The sequence below is a fragment of the Carettochelys insculpta genome, chromosome 5, assembly GCF_033958435.1.
Source record: "Carettochelys insculpta isolate YL-2023 chromosome 5, ASM3395843v1, whole genome shotgun sequence".
NCBI classification, from domain to species: domain Eukaryota; kingdom Metazoa; phylum Chordata; order Testudines; family Carettochelyidae; genus Carettochelys; species Carettochelys insculpta.
The window spans coordinates 87,855,675-87,878,656 of record NC_134141.1 but is presented as its reverse complement, the minus strand read 5'-3'; the positions used below and the strand labels follow the sequence as shown (position 1 = coordinate 87,878,656).

Here is a 22,982-nt window from a genome sequence, read left to right as displayed (position 1 = left end):
GATATACATGAATACAGACTGACTGATTTTGATTGACTATGTTCAACAGTTGGAGACCCTCAGGCTGTGACCCATTAAACAGAAAATGAAGCACCATTCTACCAAAGACAGTATCTCTCCAATGTGTGAAATGGACAGAAAAACCTCATGGTTGCTTTACAAATATTTAAATTAGTGTGTTCCTGAGAGATACTGCTAGATGAGCTCTTATGAATAAGCTGTTCTTTTATCAGGTAGGTCTTTTACCAATCAGCTGATAAATTCTCATGTCAAGATAATTGGTAAAGAGCCAGTGTCACTTGATCTTTTTCATAAAAAAATCTAAGAGACTTTCCGTAGCCTTTTGTTCTCTCAAAATAGATGTGCATAGACTACCTTCTAATTAATGTAACATGTTACCCTTTATCAGAATATGGTTTTGGAAAAAAGTCAATGATCTGGTTTAAATAAAATTCTGAAGCCACTTTAGATAGAAACTTGTGTGTGATTTCATGGAGATCTTCTTGTGCAAAGCTATGTATAACAGACCTGTCATCAACATAATTCTCTTACCCAATTGTCATGGAAGTGCAAGATGGAAAAGAGCATGTGGCCTGGGGTTTGAAACACAATCACATAAACCCTAACAGAGCTAAATTTAAATTCCAACCCATAACAGTGTCTCTTGCTGGAGGAAAAAGAAAAAAAACTTTTGTTGAACATTTCATATAATCTCTTCAACAACTGGGAGATAGAACCCCAAGGATCCACATACGGCAGATGAAATGGCTGCCAAGTGCATTTGCAGAGAGCTTATTTAAAGTTTTTTAATTAATGTATAATCCATAGTCATGAATAGCAAGAATCTGAGATTTGGATGGTGACAGATGTGGCAGGACTGATTTGGAAAAAATCTCCAATTTTACTGGACATGTAGACCTGGTAGAATAATTCTATTGTATTTTAGTTCTGCATGTCAGAGAAACACGCCCCCTTCTCTGAGGGGAATACCATCCATGCTACAATGAAGTATCACAAGACTCTGAGAAGAGATCCAAAATTAGAGATAAGGTTATGGATGGTCACATCTAGAACCTCTGGAGGTCTACATACCAGAGTTGTGTTGGGGTTACCAGAAGTAATTTGGCTGCTTCTTGCTTGGTTGTTTCATTATCCTTGGAAGGAGAGGAAGTGTAGGTATGTACAGAATAGGTGACTAGAAATTATTTGATTTGCCTCCTGGACATTTTTTCCTCCCCTTAATCAGAACTCATGATACTTTGTCTTTCATTGTGAACGGCACCATGTAAGTGAAACCCCTTCTGATGGGTTGGTATGAATGTCATCCTGCTTTATGGAATTTTTGTGACTATTTACAAATCATGTGCTTGGAGGGGCTGGTAGCATACTGTGGCGAGAGAATTTTCAGTCAAGTTAACAGTTTATGAATTTGGTCCTCTTGGTAAAAGTTCCACCATACAAACACCAGAAGCTAAGGGCCATTTACAAACCTTTGAGGTTTTTCTTCATGTAATAAAAGGTCTTACTATTCAACTAATGATGAACAACACAGCCACTATTTGTTACTTGTATAAATAAGGAGTAAGATCCTTCCTCCATATTCAGATAAACAGCAAGACTGTGGAATTTCTCTATCCTCTGTTGGTTTACCTTGACCGCTGTGCATTCCCCCTATTTTGCTCATACTAAACAGTGTAATAACAGTATCAAATAAGAGACAGAGTGAACTGACAGTAATTTTGGGAAACAATATAATTTGGTCTTAATTTAAGAGAAATATGTTCCCTAGTGGTAGTTCACAAACAAGTGTAATCTCTTTTAAAAACTCTCCAAACAGACACATACAGAAGTAACTGCAATGAAAGTAACCAGTTTATCATTTATGTCCTATCATATGTGATGTTTTGCTTAATGTTTTATTTTCCTTTCTTTATAACTGTGGTTAATTATTTTGTTTGGATGCAATTATGATATCCAAGAATACGAAAGAACCCCTCTGACTAAAATAACGAAGTCATACTCCAGAATTGGCAATGAGAGAAACAATAAGAGCTGACTTGCCTTTTCCTATTTCTCTAAATATTTTATAACTTTTAAAATAAACTTATTTGGCACCCAATAATTTCGACGTACCTCTTTTTTTTAAAACCACACAACACATTTCAGTTCTCTATTAAAGTATTTCTTTAAAGACATAAAAAAACAAATCCAAAGACGTGTAGTAAAAGACAATAAATAACCCCCCAATACCATGCAGAAATCATTAGTTTAACAGCAAAAGTTTTCAAAAACAGAAAATAACTTATTTTGAACTTCTGCTTACACATCTTTGTCCAAAGTTTCTAGGTTATGTGCCAATTGTTCAAAACAGTTATCCATTGGAAAACACTGCTCTAATTAATGCATGCTGAGGAATATTTAAAAAAAAAATTGAACCAAAGGCCAATTTCAACAATAGAAAAGTCAAACTCACTAGCTGCACAGTATGATGCATTCTGTATTCCTCTTCACTCTGACGGCGCTGCTGGATCTTTTCATTATGCTTTGCAATACAGATCTCCTGTAGAGGAAAAAATATTACGTATAAAATACACATTCCAAATAACTTAAGGCTTACTGTAATATTTTACAAACAGCTCCAAGCACTATGTAGTAAAATTATGAAATGAAGACTGCTTAAACATGCGAATTTAAATTTAACAACTGTATACAGAGTATAGAGGCAGAAGCTACAAGCCAAGTCTAACACCTTTATAACAAACACACTGACTTGAGAGTGCAAAATGGCTCACACCACTTCAAGTTTAATAAACATGAGCAATGTCTTCTAACATTTAAGCAAAATTAGGTAAGTATGTAGCCAGCTAGACAACTGTCAATTTGCAAGTGCAAATTTCTAATTTCCAAGTGCAGCCAGTGACTGCGCACACAAACATACTGTTGTATTTACATTTCTACACATGCACCTGGCACCTTGTCTTCTGAGTCACATTTGACTCTAATTCAATCAACTGATGAAAAACGGCTCGTTAGCCATGACATTTGCAGTTACATTAATATGAGGCAACTACATTACACAGCTACCTCACGTGAGTCCGAGCTATGTCTTGCCCTATTGTAACCTTGGCAAAGCTTCAGTTGGATTACGTGCCACATGGAGCACTGACTGCAAGTGTGCTACCTCCTAAGGAGGAAGAGGCACTAGTTATGCTCATCCATTTACACATACAGCAGCAGTGCAGGCGTCTGACAGTTGACATCAATCAAAAGACACCTACAGCACAGCAGTATTAGAAACATTCAATTAAATAAAGAAATTGAAATGGCTAATAGAGACTGAAAATATAGCTGAACCTTATCACTAGCTCTCTTGAGCTTTAAAAAGAAAGGAAAATCATTAAGAAGAGATATAAAGAAAAAATGCTACACGCTCCTTGAGGAGGATTAGTGGGGGGCATTGGTGGGCACAGAAGTAGGCAGAGTGTATCTAGCCTTAATGGGCAACATTCTCTGAAAATTTTCAAAAAGCAGACACGCAACATGTAAATGTACGCAGGCAATACTCAAAGAAGAATATAGGTTTATAATGGGATGCCCTTCTGAATTTTAGCTATAGCAATTGGTAGTGGTAAATACTAACAATTTTTAAGTATTTCATTGGCCACAAGAACTATCTGATTAATTGAACTGGAAACTTGAAATCCTCTCTTTAACCATAAAATAAAGGCACTAAGTAGCAAAAGCTTCCTATAACTTGAACTTTGCAAATCACAAAAAATTTAAAATGGAAAAAAAATTACTTTCAGAAGATGACTTTTTAATGTTATTGTTAGACTAAAACAGAGAAGCTCTCTCTAATGCTGCATTTCCAAGCTCATATATTTAAGTTGTGACAAGTATGGTGAGCAGAAAAGAGACAGAGAAAAAAAAATGACAAAGGTAGACAGGTAATACCCCAGACAAATGTACCAAAAACAGGTTCTTCATACCAGAGGTGACAATCAAAATTTGATCAAAAATAAAAATCATGTTTCAAATGAGTCAGGCAAGTAAACAATGAGCACAAAACCTATATAAGCAGACTTACTATTAATCAATAAATGACCCTAACATTTTAGGTCTCTATTCGTTTTAGTTTTTATAGGTCAATAAAAGTCTCTGACCTGGGATTAATAAAATAAGACTGTAAAATTTTGGAATGCTCATTAGATTGTTGCTCTGATGTTACTTAAGAAGGACCAACTTTACAAATTATCTATGTCCCTTCACCCCCAGAATTAAAACTTACTCAACCTAATTAAAGCGGTGAAGACAGAGTAATTCAAGGTCTAAGAGAAAAGACACAAACACAAAATATGACAATTTTTATTTTTATCAGTTGCCCTTTCTTTGGTTGTAAGGAGTGCTTATTATATGCTAATTAAAATAGGAATGCTTAAAGTTAAGATGAGAAAATAAAGGATGGTATCAATGTAAGAAATTAAAGTCTTTGTTCAGATTCTCTTTAATTTACAAATTAGACATTCGGAAGATCATGCAGACAAAGCTAAAGATGCATGCTATTTGCATTTTATGGGCTTTGTTTCAGACCACTTATAGAAATAGCTCCAAATAGCAGGCTTCTTTTACGAGTTCTATACTAAAAGGTTATCTCACTTTAAATCACTGGAATAATTTCTACAGTGATAACAAATTGTGCTTCTAAAAAAGAAAACCCACATGTTTACAAATTAGCTTCGCTTTTTCTAACAAAAATAATTGAATCATACAATACTAGTACTGGAAGGGACCTCAAGAGGTCATCAAGACCAGTCCCCTGCACTCACGGCAGGACCAAACCTCATGTAGATCAGGGTCAGCGACCTTTCTGAGGTGGAGTGCCAAAATTCAACCTTTTGACCTCTACGTACGGTCCAAGTGCCAGTGATACCTTTTAAAGTCACTAATAGTCCTACTTACAACAGCTTCATTAATAAATAAAGATGCTGAGCTTTACTGTTTAGGTGGTAATTGGTAGCATTAGCTAGTCTTCTCTTAATCAACAGGCTGCATGGCTTTGAGAAAGCTCTCCCCTGTGCAGCCCAGAAGGGGCAAGACTAAGCTACCCACGCCCATGCTGATGAAAATCTGCTCCCGTGCCACTCTCAGCACCTGGGCCCAGGGCTGCTGCCCCGACCTAGATCCTCCATGACAGATGTTTTAATCTGGCCAACACTTTCAACCTTTAAAGCTACTTGTTAAAACAACGTGGTTAATACTAGCAGAAATGAACATGTGTTGATTTTGTAACTTCCACTGTACTTTGCATTTATATTTAAATACAAGCCAACAAAAATATTGTCTTGCATAGTTTATACTTCAAAGCGACATGTTAGAGGCACAGATGACCACACCACCTATAGTTAAGTTTGCTTAATATGTTCCATTAAAAGATCCAATTTTCAGTTGTTTATGATTTTGTCAAATTTTAATATTAAGCGTTAAGTAACCAATTTACCAAGAGTCATGATAGATTCTGCATCACTGGAACTGTTTTACTCAAGCCTGGATTTTTTAATACACTTTCTAACTCAAAATAAATTATTCTGGAGAAGTTCTGTATGTAGGAGGTTCGAGTAGATGGTCACAATAGTCCCCTCTGTCTTTGCATACTGTGCAGTAAATAATGCAAGAAGCCATAAAAAGAAATACTGAACATCCATTGAGTGAAAAAAATTCATCCTATGCACTGAAGGTATCAGAGGGGCCAAATTAAGGTTGCAAAAGCTTCTTGACTTTGCAATATTAATGTTCTTTTAAACTGATTAAAATATAAAATTTATTAAATCAGGAATGAGAGCCATTTGTTAAGAGATGTGGAAAAACAATGATACTATTACTTCCCAAGTGTATATGAAGTCTTTGATCTAGCGGTTGATATCTTTACTGAATAGCACCTTGCTCCACACAACCTTACTTACTTTACCAATAAAGCTGGGGAGGTAAGGGCTACTTTAATGGTATCCTCTTGCACTACTGGCTTTTCACTGATCATGTGGTAATCCAAGCAGGCCCGTGATGGGGGATAGGTACCAGGAATAATGATTTCCTGACCGTTTCATTGACCATTTTCCCATCCAGCCTATGATAAGAGATAAGTTCCAAGAGCAAGGAATATTTCAGGATCTTCACAGGTATTCACTTGTTTCAAGATGTGCTTCCAGAAGTCATTTTCACACTTTCAGTCCCTTTCTAATGATATCTCCTCTTGATTTTACTCTTACAAATCCAACTCCCTCATACAGTGGCTGTTTGCGTCAGACAATAAAAAAAGAGGTTACTCACGTTGTCCCATTGTGATTATTGGCTTGTGATATGTACGTGCAAAACATTATTAAACCACTTTTCCATGTTTGCATCAAATCTTTTCCAAGGTGGGCAAAGTGAGATGTCCAATGACAGCTTACAATTTGCTGATTCTGTTTATACTACTAATACACATATATCGTTTTTGTATTTGAAGTTACAAGTACTGGCTCTGTATTTGTATTTCAAATGTTTGCTTCTGGGAGACTTCAACTGGAGGCTTGTCAAGCTATTGTGAAAGGGTTACTAGTCAGCGTGCTGCTCTTTTGTGCATGGCCTTGGTTAGTGCTGGAATTACTCTCTTAGGCCATTTGGATAACCATTCTGTAGAAGTTTGCACGTGCAGAGGTGTTGTCATGGTGGACAATGCTGTTGGCACTGTGTCCTTGTTGGGAGTATTCGATGCTGTGGAGGTGTTAGCTCACTTGTGCCTGCTACTCAACTCTTCATTTCTGCCAGAAGAGATCCCAGTATGGATGGTGCTAGAAGCGCCCATAGCATCACACATGTTCACCCTGCTGACTTTCAACTCTGACAGAAGCGATCATGCTGGAGACCTTTTCCTTTCAACGATTCTCTGTGGGTTGAAGATGCCTCCCTTTTCCTCAGGAAAGGGAAAGTGCTCTGTCAAGCAAGGAGCTGCCTGCAGAATCCCCCAGTAGGTTTCCCCTTCCCCTCAAGGTAGACACTTGCATTAGGGATCACTGGGGTTTGCAATAACTAGGAAAACCATATGGTGTCTTGCCTGCCTGGTGCGAAGATTGTGGATCTTGAGATATGTAAACAGAGACTTATGCGTAGTGCTGGTAAGGTACGCTTTGTTAAGTGACAAAGGATAAGGGAAAGGTTCTGGAGTCCAAATTTAGGCTGCTACAAAAGAAACTGAAATCCAGGACCTCAATGATTGTGTTTCAGTTCCACATGCAGGGCCTTGTAGACAGGCAGAACTTCAGAGTCTCAATGCGTTGATGAGACAATGGTGTATGTGGAGGGGTTTAGATTTATTAGGAACTGGGGAAACTTTTGGGGATAGGGGGAGCCTATACAGGAAGGATGGGTTCCAGCTAAACCAAAATGGAAACAGATTACTGGTACTTAACATTAAAAAGGTCATAGAGCAACTTTTAAACAGTGGAATACTGGCGGAAAGCCAACAATTGCAGGGGAGTACATGGGTCAAACAGAGATATATCTTGGGAAGGGTCTATAAATTGAGATTCTCTGTGTTCTAATGAGGATAGGATGGAAGGTGATAAAATATGAGTAAGATCAGATGAAAAACAGTCAAATGAAAAAGAGTGCCATTCAAATATATCTGGAAATGGCAGACAGCTAAATAGAGACAGGTTTTTAAAGTGCTTATACACAAATATTAAAAATCTAAATAATAAGATGGGTGATCTACAGTACCTCATACTAAAGAAAGGTACTGATACAAAAGGCAACGCAGAAACTTTGTAGAATGAGGACAATCAATCAATGGGACACATTCATACCAGGGTACAAGATATATTGGAAGGACAAAACTGCTCGTGCTGGTGGGCAAGTGGCACTATACATGAAAGAAAAGGTATAATCAAATGAAGTAAAAATCTTAAATGAACCATAATATTCCATTTAATCTCTATGGATATTAATTCCACGCTCTAATAAGACTATAGCAGAAGGGATATGTTACCAACCACCTGACCAGGATAGTGATAGTAAGTATGAAATGCTATGGGAGATCAGAGGCTATAAAAACAAAATGAATTTAAAAAACCACCTATTATAGTGGGGGATTTCAACTATCCCCATATTGACTAGGTACATGTCACCTTCGGACAGACACAGAGATACACAGAGATAAAGTTCCCTGATACCTTAAATGACTGCTTCTTGGAGCCGCTGGTTCAGAAACCCACAAGAGGAGAGGCAATTCATGATTCAGTTCTAAGCAGAACACAGATCTAGTCCAAGAGGTAAATATAACTGGACCAGTCGGAAATAGTGACCATAATGTAAAAAATTAAACATCCCCATGGTGGGAAAAAAACAACACACCAGCCCAACACTGATATTTAATTTCAGAAAGGGACTACACAAAAATGTGGAGGTTAATTAAGCAGAAATTAAAAGGTACAGTGACAAACGTAAAATCCCTGAAAGCTGCATGGAAACTTTTCAAAGACACCATAACAGAAGCCCAACTTCAATGTATACCTCAAATTAAAACACTCAGTAAGAGTACCAGACAAGTTCCACAGGCGCTTAACAACCAAGTACAAGAAGCAGTGAGATAAAAAAGCATTGTTAAAAAGTGGAAATTAAATCCGAGTGAGTAATGTAGAAAGGAGCACTAAATTTGTCAAATTAAGTGTAAAAATAAGATAAAAGCTAAAAAGGAGTCTGAAGAACAGCTAGCCAAAAATTCAAAAATATAGTTAAATGTTTTTAAGTATATCAGAAGAAGGAAGCCTGTCAAAAAGCCAGTAGGGCCCCTAGATGATTAAGGGCCATTGAAAGACGATAAGGTAATTTCCAAGAAATTATATAAATTCTTTGATTCGGTCTTCATGGCTGAGGATGTTCCCAAGATTCCCATTCTTTTTAGGTGACAAATCTGAGGAACTGTCCCAGAGTAAGGTATTATTAGCAGAGATTTTGGAACAAATTGATAAACTTAACAGTAATAAAGTCACTGAGACCAGATGGCATTCAACCAAGGGTTCTGAAATAACTCAAATGTGAAATTGTGGAACAGTTTTCAGTTTCTTGGATTATTAGATTAGCTACATCTACTGCAAAAGAAACAAAAACAAAACCATAAGCAGCAGCTAGCAAAGGAGACACGATTTTAGCTTCTCCTGTTCAGGATTTTTGCCAGAAAAAGGGAACCGGCTACAGAGAACCCTGACACCCAAAAATTTATTCTGCAGCAAGAGATAATGGACTGCTCATTAAGTTCCTGCTATAGAAGAACTTTATCGCATACACCATCTAACATACAGCTTGTTTTCTGTGGGGTTTTTGGGATGTGTGTGGGGGACTGAATAGGTTCCAAGATCTCAATTCAGGAAATATAAGCTTACATGCTTTGCTAAACTAAGCCCTTAATGAAGGAGGAATGCATTTTGGAAAGTAACAATCATACATTTTAAGGACAAACTCAAGAATGGAGCGAGATCAACTAAGTAACCTCCAAATCTCTCCTCAAAATTCACTTTTCACTTAGACTCCAATCACCAGTTCTCTCACCTCAGACCATCTGACTTTATTGTCCCATCTCATCCAGTAGTACTGTTTTGTATGTTTAATTTAGACTAACGTCTCAGAATTGGTACCATATCTTCTTACAGGTCTGTACACTCTGTACATTTAAGGAACTATAGGTAAACGTTAATACCGCCACTGGCAAAAACAGCTGAACAGTGAGACCTATGGTGCTTAACATGAGAGTCAGAGCCACAGGATGTTCTCTCCTTTAAATAATTACTAGAAGGTTTAACGGAGGGCACAGAGAGACAAAGTGAGTAATGAAATTGAAAATTGTTTGAAAAACTACAGTAAACAATGCTTTAGATACTCATCTTGAACTGCCTAAGTATATTCTTCCCCATAAAACTTGCCACCTAACTGCACAGGACTACTGACAACAGCAGGGATGGGGGTGGGGGGAGAAGGGGCACTCCTGCTGCCCTGCACAATGCCTCTCTTTAATTGAGGTCATGTCCCTGGGGATGGGGTATCCTGTGGGGAGAGAAAGGGGGAGCTGTGGTGGCAGGATGGGGCAGGACTTAGGGTTGGTAACTGACAGAACTCCCCACACCCACATTCCTGGGTTGGATTCTGCTCGGATTGTGCTCTGGCCACAATTGACGTGTAGACCAGGAGTTTGAGACCCCTGCTATATCCCTTTTCCCAGAACACTCATGTATTCCTGAAGTAGCCCCGTTTATTGGGCACTAAGTCCCTCTTGGTGGGCTCCAATCCACAACCGGACACATCTGCTTTCACTAAAAAGAGGAATCTGAAAAGAACAGTACAATTTAATAGTACCTTTTTATTTCTGAGGTAGGCTTTCTTGGCTGAAATACGTCCACGCCTTGCTTCCAGCTGGCGGATTTTCTGCTGCAACTTCTGCAGCTCCTCTCTTTGTAAGTGCATAGATGCTGTCATATCTTCTTTTTCAAGCATGGCTTCCATACTTTCATAAGTATCGTAATACACCACTTCATCTCTCTTCTCTGTTTTTGAAGTGTCAGCAATAAAAAGCCCAAGTAAAGTCAAATCAGTGTGTGTGATTGGCATAAAACATTAAAGTTGACAGGGTTTTGGTATTTCTGTTCAATATTAAACCCCACAGTAGATAATGCACAGGAAGAACTGATGGGTTTTGCAAAATTAACACATCAGTGCAAGGTATTAAAGGTGTAAAATCTCAGAAGGCTCTACAGTTTGGCTAAAATATAAAAATCTGCATGAACTATGTGCTTCCTGTTACTCTTAATGGCTCAGGCAACACTAAGAAAAAAACCTGCAAGTAGGAATTTGTGAAGAAAACATAACACCACCTCATCTTCACACTACACACCTGAAAGCAGTTGAACATAACACAAGAGAAAAGTTTAGCTGCACAGTCATTCCCTGTGATCTCTATTGGGAAGTTCAAGCCATGTGGCCACCTCCTAGGCCCTCTATTGTGGGACTGTAGCCAGACAGAGTCTCCCCCTTACAAGCCAGCTTGCTCGTTGCCCCCCCCCACTGAGGAGCACACAGGGCACGGAAATGGCTGCTGACAGCACAGTCTTTGATGCCCTCATTGAGGCCCAGATATGCTGGCTTATCGTGACTCTTCTTCAGATCTCTCTCATAGGTATTCCATAGAACAGAAATTAGACAACATGACAATCCCAAGATTTCTCTTATCAGAAACAGTTTCTGGGCTCAAAGTCACTGCTTAAGTTCATCAGAGACAGTACCTCTGTCAGGCATACCTCACACTTGAGGACAATGATGTAGGATTTTACAAATGAAACTGATAGACTCATTTATACCTTTAACAAACATTTCAGTGCTAAAACTGGGACAGGAAAGTAAAACCTTAAAATGTAGAAATATTTGGGAAAAAAAAGAAAAAACAAAACACCACACTCTCTTGTAATTGCATTGTGTCTTTTATCAGAAAAAAACCTAAGTTATTCTTTTTGGCCTTTAAAACATGTCTGTGAGGTTGCTAGGTACTGAATGTCTCTAATAACATGGAACATTGAAAATATACAAATTCCCTTCTGTTTAGGTCCACAACATTCAGACCAGCCAGATACATTAAAATACTAAGCCAGCAGCCAACTATCAAATTATCTGTTGATGACACTCCATTAACCACAAATCTCTCAGAAGAAAGGAAGCTGGTTGGTCTGTTTGGCTACACTGTCCCTTTACATGTTTAAATAGTTTACAGAATGTCAGTTCAAGTACAGATCATCTTTTCTTGGTAATCCTAGAGCCACCATCATAGGATTCCCTGTTTAGTATCTCAGGAGCTTCCGTAGTAACTGTGTGTTTCATTTTCAATTAACACACTGCTTTTTTTCCCCATAAATACCACCTTGGACATTCAAGCTAGGATTCTGAAATAAAGTTGTGTTTTTTCTGGGTCCAGCATTATCAAAAAGAGGTTCTCAACTACAATTGTATTAATTATGTTGACACTGCAGAAATCAGTTACGGCACTACAGTCAATGAAGCTAACACAAGTAAAAAGTGGTTCCAGCTTACAGTAATTACTAAAATGTACATAATACAGACCTGTTCCATAAAAAGGCTGCTACTTTTTTGACAGTTACAGGTTGAACCTCTCTGGTCCAGCAACATCCATGGTCTGGATGATTTTAGTTAGCTGGATGTCCGTGTAGCATGGCTGTGGCCAAGTTTCTGGTGGTCCCATAAAGTCTGTTTATGAAGAAAGACTAGCCCTGGCTCCCAGTGTTCTGTGCTCCTATTTAGCTCTAATTTACCCCACATATCTTCTAAGAATCCACTAAGCCATGGAAGTGTTGGTAAGGCTACGATCTTCAGTGGCTTGGCAAATTCTCTGGCTCAGCACCGATCAGGTCCCAAGGGCATCAGATTAGAGAGGTTCAACCTGTATTTTCATTCTGCCCAACTAAAACTCCCCTACAATTTCAAAGAAAGTAGCTTTCTAGTATTCTGTCCTAACTTGTGTGTAGTGTGGTTGCACATTATTGAAAAATACCAATGCCTAACAGACCGCTGCAGTCGAAGTCCGCCATATGCTTTAAGTTTTCTGGATAATGGATTAACACAAAACTCATATTGTGAAATAATATTTTTGAAGCTTAAAATATTGGGGATTCTGACCTCTAAGGGATTCTGATTCACACGAAGCCCCCAACAGCTATGTGCTACCCTTAAACACATTTCTGAAATTTTGAGAGCAACAGCTCCTGTGGTAGGCAAACCTGCGGCCCACAAGAACAGTTAGAAAATAACTGCTTCCATTCTAGCCCTAAATTTTCCCAATATTGCATCAGATGTTAGGTATGTGATTCCAACTAAAGTTAAGGAGACAAACTAATACAGAAAGATTTAAAAGCTTACCCCCTTCTCCTGATGCAGATTTTAACTGATTAATTGTATTTATACAGTCCTGAATCTTATTTAAAAATGCTAAAGTTGTTGATTCTAAATGTTAGCATTCTAATACTAATACTGTCTTAAGTAACAAAAATTAGGTACATAAAATGCTCACTGTACCTGACACTAGTCTTCTGATGCTTTCAAGTTGTGCTGTCAGCAGCAGCTCCTCATACTTCAAAATCTCAAACTGTACTTCATATAACTGAAGCTGTAGATCATAATAGTCAGCTTCCAACTGGTCCAAATGGGCTATGGCTTCTGTACCCCCTTGCAAACTCTGCATCTGAACAGGAGAAAAATAAAGGAAAAGTGAACAATACATGACTACAGGGTCAAAGTAAAACAAGAACCAAGACTTAAATAGTCACCTTGAGATAAAAAATTAAAACATACCAAAAGTAATTAAGAGAAACATCCCCAGTTATTGTAAATATTCAACTGAATACTGACAGTGCTGAAGGACCAACTTTGACTATTCTCACAGGTTCAAATGTAATATTCAACATATTTTCAGTAAAGCATTAGGAGATCTACAACAGCAGGTTACAGTTTGTGGCTGCCCATTCTTTCAGGATGTGGAGAGTGAAGTACACTCCCAACTTCCTATTTCTTCTGTTTCTGTATTTCAGGTTTTTCCTTTGTTTCTGTAGGTAGAGCAATACATGTCTAATGTAATTGTTAATCTTAGGTGCAAATATGTTTTTAAATTGTTAGAGGCTATTATACCGACAAAGCCTAGAAAATTAAAGATTGACAGTCTAAGTCATGGTGACCTACAAAGACAACCAGATGTATTTCACTCTCAACAGGACAACAAATGAGGAATCTTCCAGCAAATATAAATATTTACTCTACATTTTCCGCTCTCACACGCTATGTGGCTAACTTCCTAAATGCAGACATAAAGCAGCATACCTGCCTAACCACAGATTTTTGATTTATTTCTCAGGCCTGCCTCCAAAATCTCAGAACGGATATCCAGTGCTGGGGATAACACGTTTGAACTAACTTTGTTATCCCCAGCCTTGCTCTGGCTTATTTATACCTGGCCCTGCAGATTTCCATGACCAGCATCTGATGAAGTGAGTCTTTGCTCACGAAAGCTCATGCTCAAAACTTTTCTGTTAGTCTATAAGGTGCCACAGGACCCTTCGTTGCTGTTACAGATCCAGACTAACACGGCTACCCCTCTGATACTTGAATCCAATTTCTGTAACATCCTTAATCTGGAAATTGGCCTATCTAGTGAGACAATGAAAAACATTAGATAAAAGTATTTTCTTAATTAAAAAGGAACAAATTTTTACTTGTCAGTGGATTTTGATCTTATCATAATATCCTCAAGGATTAAAACTTCTAAACTCATGAACAGTCAACCACAATTAGTCTTCCTACTTTTTGCTGATTTCAAATTATCTTCTGAATTAATCTAGAACAGCATGTTTCCATACTAGATTTAATCAGAGTGGGCAAACATGAATTGGCACTCTGTCCAAAAAGGCATTACCAGTTTCCAAGTGACTAGCCACTCAGAAGAAAATGACCATAAATACTTAAAGGATTGCTATCTTAACAGATAAAGCAGAAAATGGGATTGCAGCTGGTATCTGCTACAGGCCACCAAATCATACTACAGCAATGTTTCCCAAACATTTCCAGTTTAAAGGTACAATTAACTTAAATAACCTGTGTGGTGTGGTAAAATTACTACATGAAAACTTACTTTCAGTGATTAACAAGCAATTCTGTGGCATCTTGGAAACTAATGAATTTATTCGATCATGAGCATTCGTGGGCAAAAAACTGACTTGCCCATGAAAGCTCTGTTGCTCATGAAACCTCATGACCTAATAAATTTGTTAGTCTCCAAGGTGCCATAGGACTGGTTGTTATTTGTGAAGCTACAGACTAACACAGCTGCCCATCTAAGACTACTTTCTTTTAATGAGAAATCCAGAATTGCCTGGATGAGCAGAGTCATGACAGGAAATGCAAACAATGCAACTTGGAGTTCTTGCTCCACCAAACTTAGAAGGAAGAGGAAAACCAAGGACAGGGTAGTCCCACAGCTCAATGAAGAGAGCGAAACAATACCAGAAAACATGGAAATGGCAGAGATGCTTAACAGCTTCTTTGTTTTGGTTTTCACCACGAAAGTTAGATGGTACTAGATGTCTAACAGGGAATGCTAGTGGAAATGGGGTAGACTTAGAAGTAGAAATAGGAAAAGAAGAAGTTAAAATTACTTAGAGAAGTTAGATGTTTTCAAGTCAGCAGGGCCTGATGAAATGAATCCTAGAATACTCAAAGAGCTCACAGAGGAGGTACGTGAGCCATGAGCTATTATTTTGAAAAGTCACAGAAAACAGGAGAGATTACAGAAGACTTGAAAAGGAAGAAATATAGTGACCATCTATAAAGAGGGAAATAAAAAACAACCCAGGAAACTACAGACCATTCCAGCCAAGCTTCTGTATCACAGGAAAAATAATGGAGCAAATAATTAAGGAGCTCATCTGCAAACATCTGAAAGATAAGGTGATAGGACAATCAGCATGCATTTGTAAGGGAGAAATCATGTCAAACCAATCTGACAGCCTTCTTTGATAGGATAACAAGTCCTGTGTATAAGAGGGAAGTGGTAGACACAGTATACCTAGACTTTAGTAAAGCATTTGATACGGACTTGCATAACCTTCTATCAATAAACTAGGGAAATGCAACATAGATGTGGCTACTATCAGCATAGTGCATAACTATTCTCTGAGAGGAGTTAATGGTTCACAGTCATGCTGGAAGGGCATAACAAGCAGAGTTCCACATGGGGGTCAGTTCTGGGACAGGTTCTGTTCAGTATCTTTGTCAATGATTTAGATAACGGCAGAGAGGATGCTTATAAAAAGTTTACAGATATCAAGCTGGGAGGGGTTGCAAGTGCTTTAGAGGAGAGGGTCATATTTCAAAAAGAATGGAACAAACTGAAGAGATGGTCTGAGGCAAATAGGATGAAGTTTAAGAAAGACAAATGTGAAGTACTCACTTAAGGAGGAACTGTTTCGCGTATACAGAATGGGAAGTGACTGTTTAGGAAGGAGTACTGCAGAAAGGGACCACAAGCTAAATATGAGTCAGTGTGACACTTGTGCAAAAAAAAACCCAAAAAAACAGCAAACATTCTGGGATGTATTAACTGAAGTTTTGCAAAACACAAAAAGAAATTACTATGCTCTACACTGTACTGATAATGCCTCAACTGGACTAATCTGTCCAGTTCTGGATGCCACATTTCAGGAAATATATGGACAAACTGGAGAAGGTCCAGAGAAGAGCTACAAAAGTGATTAAAAGGTGTAGAAAACATGATTTATGAGGGAAGACTGAAAGAATTAGGTTTGTTTAGTTTGGAAAAAAGAAGACAGACGGCACAACATAGTAGTTTTCAAGTACCTAAAAAGGTGCTACAAAGAGGAGGGAGAAAAAAAATTATTCTCCTTGACCTCTGATAATATAAGCAGCAGCAAAGGGCTTAAATTGCAGCCAGTGAGGTTTAGGTTGGACAATAGGAAAAACTTCTCAATTCTCACGGTGGTTAAACACTGGAATAAATTACATAGGGAGGTTGCAGAATCTCCATCACTGGAGATATTTAAGGACAGTTAGAGAAACATCTATCACAGATGATCTAGATGGTGCCTGGTCCTGCCTTGAGGGCAGGGGAATGGACTTGATGACCTCTTAAGGTCTCTTCCAGCTCTAATATTCTATGAAACTCAGATGCTTTTTGTTTTTTGATGCAAGGCAAGTTTATACTTAAGTACATATGTTGCTGACAGCAACAATAGAAAGGTGACAGAATGGTGATCACCTGTCACCAATCAACCAGGAGTCCAAAGCATATAATCAAACTTCACTTTAAAAGTGTAGCCCACCCTTAATTTGGTACATTGCTCTTGAGCCATTTTTGTAAGGTTCTTAGCACTTTCCACTGCAAAGGAAGTGAAAGGATCTTGGACTCAGTTAAAAATCTTCTCTAAAGGCTAAAAGAATATATGAGCTGAATTTCTCTTCCTGACCTTTCACATATTCAGAAATGACATTGACCAAAATAATCCCACGTAGGATCTGCCATGTTTGCAGAGGGAACACTTCTGATGTGACTTTTGCTACTTTTCCCACCAGAGGGCTAAGCTAAACTTATGCATGGATAAACTGAATAAGAGAAGATTTCCACTTCTACCTGGTATTTTCCTGCTCATTTTGGTGGTGGAATATACCAGATAAGCAAGTTTTATACAACAAGCCCTATCAGAGATCAAGCGTGTATCTGTGGATGCTCCAGAGTTAAGGGCATTTTTAACTTGTCTTTAGCAGACAAATAGGAGATTTTTTTCCATAGGAAAGCCAGTATATTTCCATGCACAGAAGTAAACTCTGGTTTTCTACTGAAAAGGCAGTATTTTAAAGACCATGATTTTGCTATGATCATATTTACTGGTCCAGCTAGCATTAAAGAAAGTTCTTCTTGCAGTGTTTTGGCCACAACAGCTGCATGAAACAGGAAATGGTGGGGCACCAACACATCTGGTTTTGGTAACTGATGCTTCCAAATTCCTGCACTTTGCCCAGTCATAGAGGCAGCCCCTACTATGCAAACATTACAGCAATTTTTCCAGAGCAGTTCTTCTTCAAGGCAGGTCACTGTCATCCTGAAGATTTTCTCTCCAGTTATGTGACATGGCAGTGGTTTACAGAATAAAAAATTATTTTATATTAGCATCAATGCACTTGATAATCACCAAGAGTTGAGTGTAACCACTGACATCTGCTGACTCATTGCACTGCAATGCAAATTTTCTGCTTGACTTGATTTTTTTCTTAGAGTATTGTCTCAATCTCAGCTGACATGTCATCAATGAGGCAACTCACCACATTATCTAAAAAATTTTTCCAATTGCACTGACTCCATTTGCCTTACTTAAGATTACTGTCACCGTTTCTTTGTATGCTGATAAAATGTGTCTCCAATTGTGTGTAGTTTTTCTGGCTTCACTAACAGCTCAGCAACCAAGTAGCTAGTTTTCACACCGTGTCAGGAACACCACCAGTCTCATAATTTGCGCTTGTTTTTCATTCTGATCCTTTAAATGCTCAAAAAAAAAAATTGTCCTTGTTGGCAAGGGACAGTTGTTTACTTATAAGGTGTTGTTTTAATATACTTGGCACCATCGTATGGTTTGAAAGTTTCTCTTCACACACAAGATGTTGCGGAAAAGGGCAAGGATTGTTCAGCTGTAAAAAAAATCCATATTGCAAATAACTCTTAATAGTGTTGGGTCCACCATTTTGACTTTAAGTTACTGTTCAGCTTCATCACTGAAACTAGATGTGGAGGCTCCAGAATCTCTTTTCCTCAAATATTTGTCCACATGAGAGTCTTCAATTGAAAATTCATCGGTGTAACTTAACCATTAATAAGAAAACATGACTCCCAACGCAAATAGCAAGGTCATTGTAAATATAGCATATGCCTCAACATGTACGTCCAAAGAGCAACATCACGAAATGTAAAATTTTGATACTAAATAATTAGAATCCCTGTCCCCCGCACACGTGATGTTTACCAAATTTCACAACACAGCTGTTTATACCTGATGGCTTACCAGCATGCTGAAGTACATTGATTGGGAAACTCTGTGCAAGAGAACAGAAAGACAACAGCCTATGGGGAACGTCAATCTGAGCAATGCATATAACAAATCTCACACCATCAGTACAAAATATCCTTGGAATTTCTAAATATTACGGAATACTTCCATCTGCAGAGAGAGACCACAGTATGCTGGTCTTCAGAGACCTCTTGTGATTCAGCAGAAATTTTTACTGAAGTAATCTACCAGGTGATTCTGGACCACAGAAAAAGGATCAGCCCTAGAGAATGTTTTCTCTGATACCCTAACACAGTATACTGGGGTGTATACCCCTAAGTATTCATCTAGTACATTGCAATGGTGTTGTCAGTAAGGATAAATACCATGAAGACCCTGGTATAAGCTGGAAGGGCTTTACAAGTATTGTAGATCAGGAGTGAGCAAACTTTTTACGTTCAGCCCCACAAATAGCAGGGCCCCCCAACCTGTCTAATGTAATCCAAACCAAAGGAAATTTTGGTTATGTTCATGTTAAAAAGACCCTTTCTGTATGTGTGAAAAAAGTCTGTGGAATGTAAAAACTTTATTAATTAGTGTATAAATGTGAATACTCATACATAAACAGTAACATATGTTAGTGAGATCAACAAGCCTGACACACTGCAGCCAGTCTTGGTCTACCCCCTCGATGAAATGGCACACAGATGCACATGCACACCGTGAGGGGGCCCACCCCCACTTCGCTCACCCTGCTGTAGAGGGCACAAAACTCCAGAACAATGATATACCAAGAAGCACCCTATTCTGACCACAGGCCTTGAACTTTCAGCAACATCCAATGCACTCCCCAGCTGAGGAGGCATCAGTAACAGAGTCCTCATCAAAAGGGACTCACACTACCCTGAGCCATCCACAGCAGTAAGGAGTGCAGTACCCGTAGGGAAAGTCAGACCCATCTGTCCAAGGAATGACTACTCAGAGGACTGAGTTCAGCAACATTTAAAGAGAACAAGGCACAATCTGGCAAACTGGAATACTGTGTCCATTCAGTCATATGGCCTAGGAACTTAAGGCATATTGGAGCTCTAGTTGTGGGCTGAGACTACAGTTCTAGACACAGGTGGTGAATCGGTTGATCAGCACAACCTGCTCAAACTCAAAGCCTATCAGAGGCCTAATTAACTCAATTCTTTCAGCTAAGACCAACGTTGACTTTCTGGTGACAAACACAGGAGAAACCTCCTGTGGCCCAAGAGAATTGTTGCATAAAAAAAAGCATTGTGAAAGTCCAGGGCAACAATCCAATCATGATTTAATGCACAGATATTAGTTCATAAAGTGATTATCCAGAATCTCACATACTTGACATTTGTTTAGGTTGCAGAGGCTGAGGATAGGTCTCCTTCCTTGCTTGGGTTTGGAAACCAGGAAATAAAGGAAATAGATTTTCAGTCTGAATTTACTCTTGCAGACTTATGTTCTCTTGAATTCATCCACAAGGCAGTGTGGCTTTTGTGTCTGGGACTGCTCCTTTAGTCTTACACCCTCCTGGGCTACCCAGAATCAGTACCATTTACTCTCATTATGGTAGCAAGCCAGGCCTGACCTGACACTAAATTATGTAGTATGTAATTCACACACCAGTGTAAACACCAAGACACATGTTAGCTGCTTACTGGGCATCCACACGAAGTTCCTGACTGTGGTCAACAGAACAAGCAGGACACCGATAGCGCATTCAAACTATGAACAGCTTATAAAAATTTCTAAAAGCAGAACAGGCTTCATTCTTCCCCTAAACACAGAGGGAGAGGTATAAAATACAGAAATGGTGTTTTAGGGTCAGAAAGTATAGCCTAGTATTTGGCATTTAGAAATCATTTCTTATTGTAAAAGAAAAGCTCTGTAGCAGAATTGTCACAATTGCACCAAACCTATTCTGTAACATTCAAATTTCTAGCACTCCAGGGGTCTTGTAATGTGTCAATGTCTGAGAAAGGCATTTTACCCAAAGCTATCCACAGCATAATACTTTCCTTTGAACTGTTTACCACAGAAACAATTTATACAAGGCATTTATTAACTAGCTGAAGTGACAAAATGAGTGCAAATAACTTCCATCATGTTTGGTAAACAATAAGTATTGTGAAAAATTATATAGAGTGTTAGCAACTAACAAGCAATTTGAGAGTTCTCAAGATTATCTGAGTTGCCCTCCAATTTAGAATATTTGCTGGAATGGATAGCATCCATGGCAGGAATGATACTGTATGTACAGAATTTCACGTTAGCAAATAGAATCAAAGAAAAAGGGAAACTTTCTGGAGTGAGAAAAGAGTTAGAAGATTAGGTTTTACACACTGAATGGGGGAACTCCAGCAATCTGGTTTCTGCTTTGTCCTGCATCTGTTTAGGCAACTCATTTAATTTCTCTGGCCCTGATTCAAAAAAGCCATTCAGCATATGCTTAACTATAAGCATTTGTGTAACCTCACCTCTATTCAGCAAAGCACTGAATAAGAACCAAGTTAAGCACGTGCAATAGAGAATAAACTTTCTTAACAGCACTCTAACTAAGAAGTATTGTCTGTGCACTGAAAAAAATGCTCATACTGCCACTACTAATCATGGAATTTACATCTAAGAGAACCAAACACGGCTATCTGGTGGCAAGGCCACTGATCACAAAGTCATGCAAGCGTGGATGGGATGCAAGACTTACCTTAAGTAATACACAACTGCATTTTTTCCCCTGGTTAATTAAGCTTTTCCTAGGTTGTAGTCATGCTTTATTTTGTTTCCTTTAAATTCTCACTTTGTGTGTCAAATAATCACTATGTTAATATAATTTGATTAGTGACTCCTTCAGAGGACTGTCACAATCAGTGCCCGGCCATCCAGAAAAAGGAAAGCAAAAAGCTCAACTGCAGAGGAAAATGTAATGAAATCCTGAGCCTTTGGTCAAAGATGCAATCTTGAAGGGTCACCCTCAAAGGATGTAAGTTGTGGTCAGAGGGCACTGGATAAGCCTAAAGACAAGGAACACATCTCTAGCCTTTGGAGATACCTTGTAACAATTCTACACAAGTGGAACTTTAAAACACTTTTTAAACTAAAAATCCAAAAGGTGACTGAGAAGACCAGTCTCCCACCAATAAATCAAGTTTCCCCTCCCAGTTCAACATCTTGACAGGTATAAAGGACAAAACAGTATTCCCCATCAGCCAGGATGAGCGAAAAGAAAGGAAATCATTTTACCTTCATGTGATGATGCATCAATACTGTGTTGCTATGACAACAACTGCCAATGTTATTACCCAACAGTGTCCTGAAGTTGCCTTGAAATCCCAGCAGACGACAGTGGCTCTCTACTTTTTAAGGAGTTTACCACTCCTGTTCCAAACACCTCCTCTTCCCTTAAACACTGTCAGACAGTTATTATTTGAATGCCAGCACTCTACGAAAAAAGTAAAATCTAGACCCTGCGGCAAGCCCTCACTTTGCCAAGCTATCCTTTTTCAACTCTACCGTTTATTCCAATGGATCAGTTTATTCTAGACTCAAACATTTTTATGAACACACTCAAAACACTGAAGAAACAATCCAGCTAAAACGTTTGTATTGAGAATGTGGAGTAGGGCACTGATTGTTTTTTTAACTTTAGAATGAAGAGTTCTTAAGCCAAAGAAGAGTAAGAACAGTCTTAGCTTTCTTATTCTTGCTGTGAGCAGATGCAGGATGAGTCACAATTAGACACAGCTTAACAGTTTGAACTCAAACACTCTGAATGCTTAGTGTTTGCTGTGGTGAGGAACACATGATAAACTTACCACTCAAAGAACATTTTTCAAAGTCTCATCTATTCTCTGGGAAAACTAGTTAAAGAAAAGAAATAAGACCTACATTATCTTCTAATTATGATAACTTCAGAGGAGATTTTTTGTCAATCATTAAAAGCAAGATAGGTTAACGCTGTTAATGATTAGTCCCTATTCACTTGTTATTATCTAAATTACAAGTCTAACTGTTGCCACCAGCTATGATAATACTGACCACCAGGACATTTAATTCATGGACTTATCTTTGTTTTTATTTAACCCCTTCTTTTCATTAGTTCAGGAAAATATGCTCTCCATTTTAATCCAAACTCTGCTGAGCTGAAGGAATCTACACAGAATATATTTACAAAATTTTTAAAGAGACTGTATATGTTTCTATTACCTTTTGATTTGCATATGTTTCTATTACCTTTTCTGATTTGCACGTTTTTGGAGGGACATAAGAACAATCATAGTGGGTCTAGACCAATGGTCTCTTTAGGCCAGTATCCAACCTTCTGAGAATGAC

The 22,982-nt window shown here is 38.4% G+C and overlaps 1 protein-coding gene across 2 annotated transcripts in view; it reads right to left on the bottom strand.

The window, feature by feature from the left end:
* Window positions 1-22,982, bottom strand: part of JMY (junction mediating and regulatory protein, p53 cofactor) — a 92,755-nt gene that overhangs the window by 19,865 nt on the left and 49,908 nt on the right. For both annotated transcript variants that reach the window (XM_074995461.1, XM_074995462.1), the window contains exons 5-7: window positions 13,105-13,270; window positions 10,384-10,571; window positions 2,474-2,560 (exon numbers count right to left, since the gene is read on the bottom strand). In XM_074995461.1, the coding sequence (XP_074851562.1) occupies window positions 2,474-2,560; window positions 10,384-10,571; window positions 13,105-13,270 (441 nt within the window). The remainder of the gene's footprint in view (window positions 1-2,473; window positions 2,561-10,383; window positions 10,572-13,104; window positions 13,271-22,982) is intronic.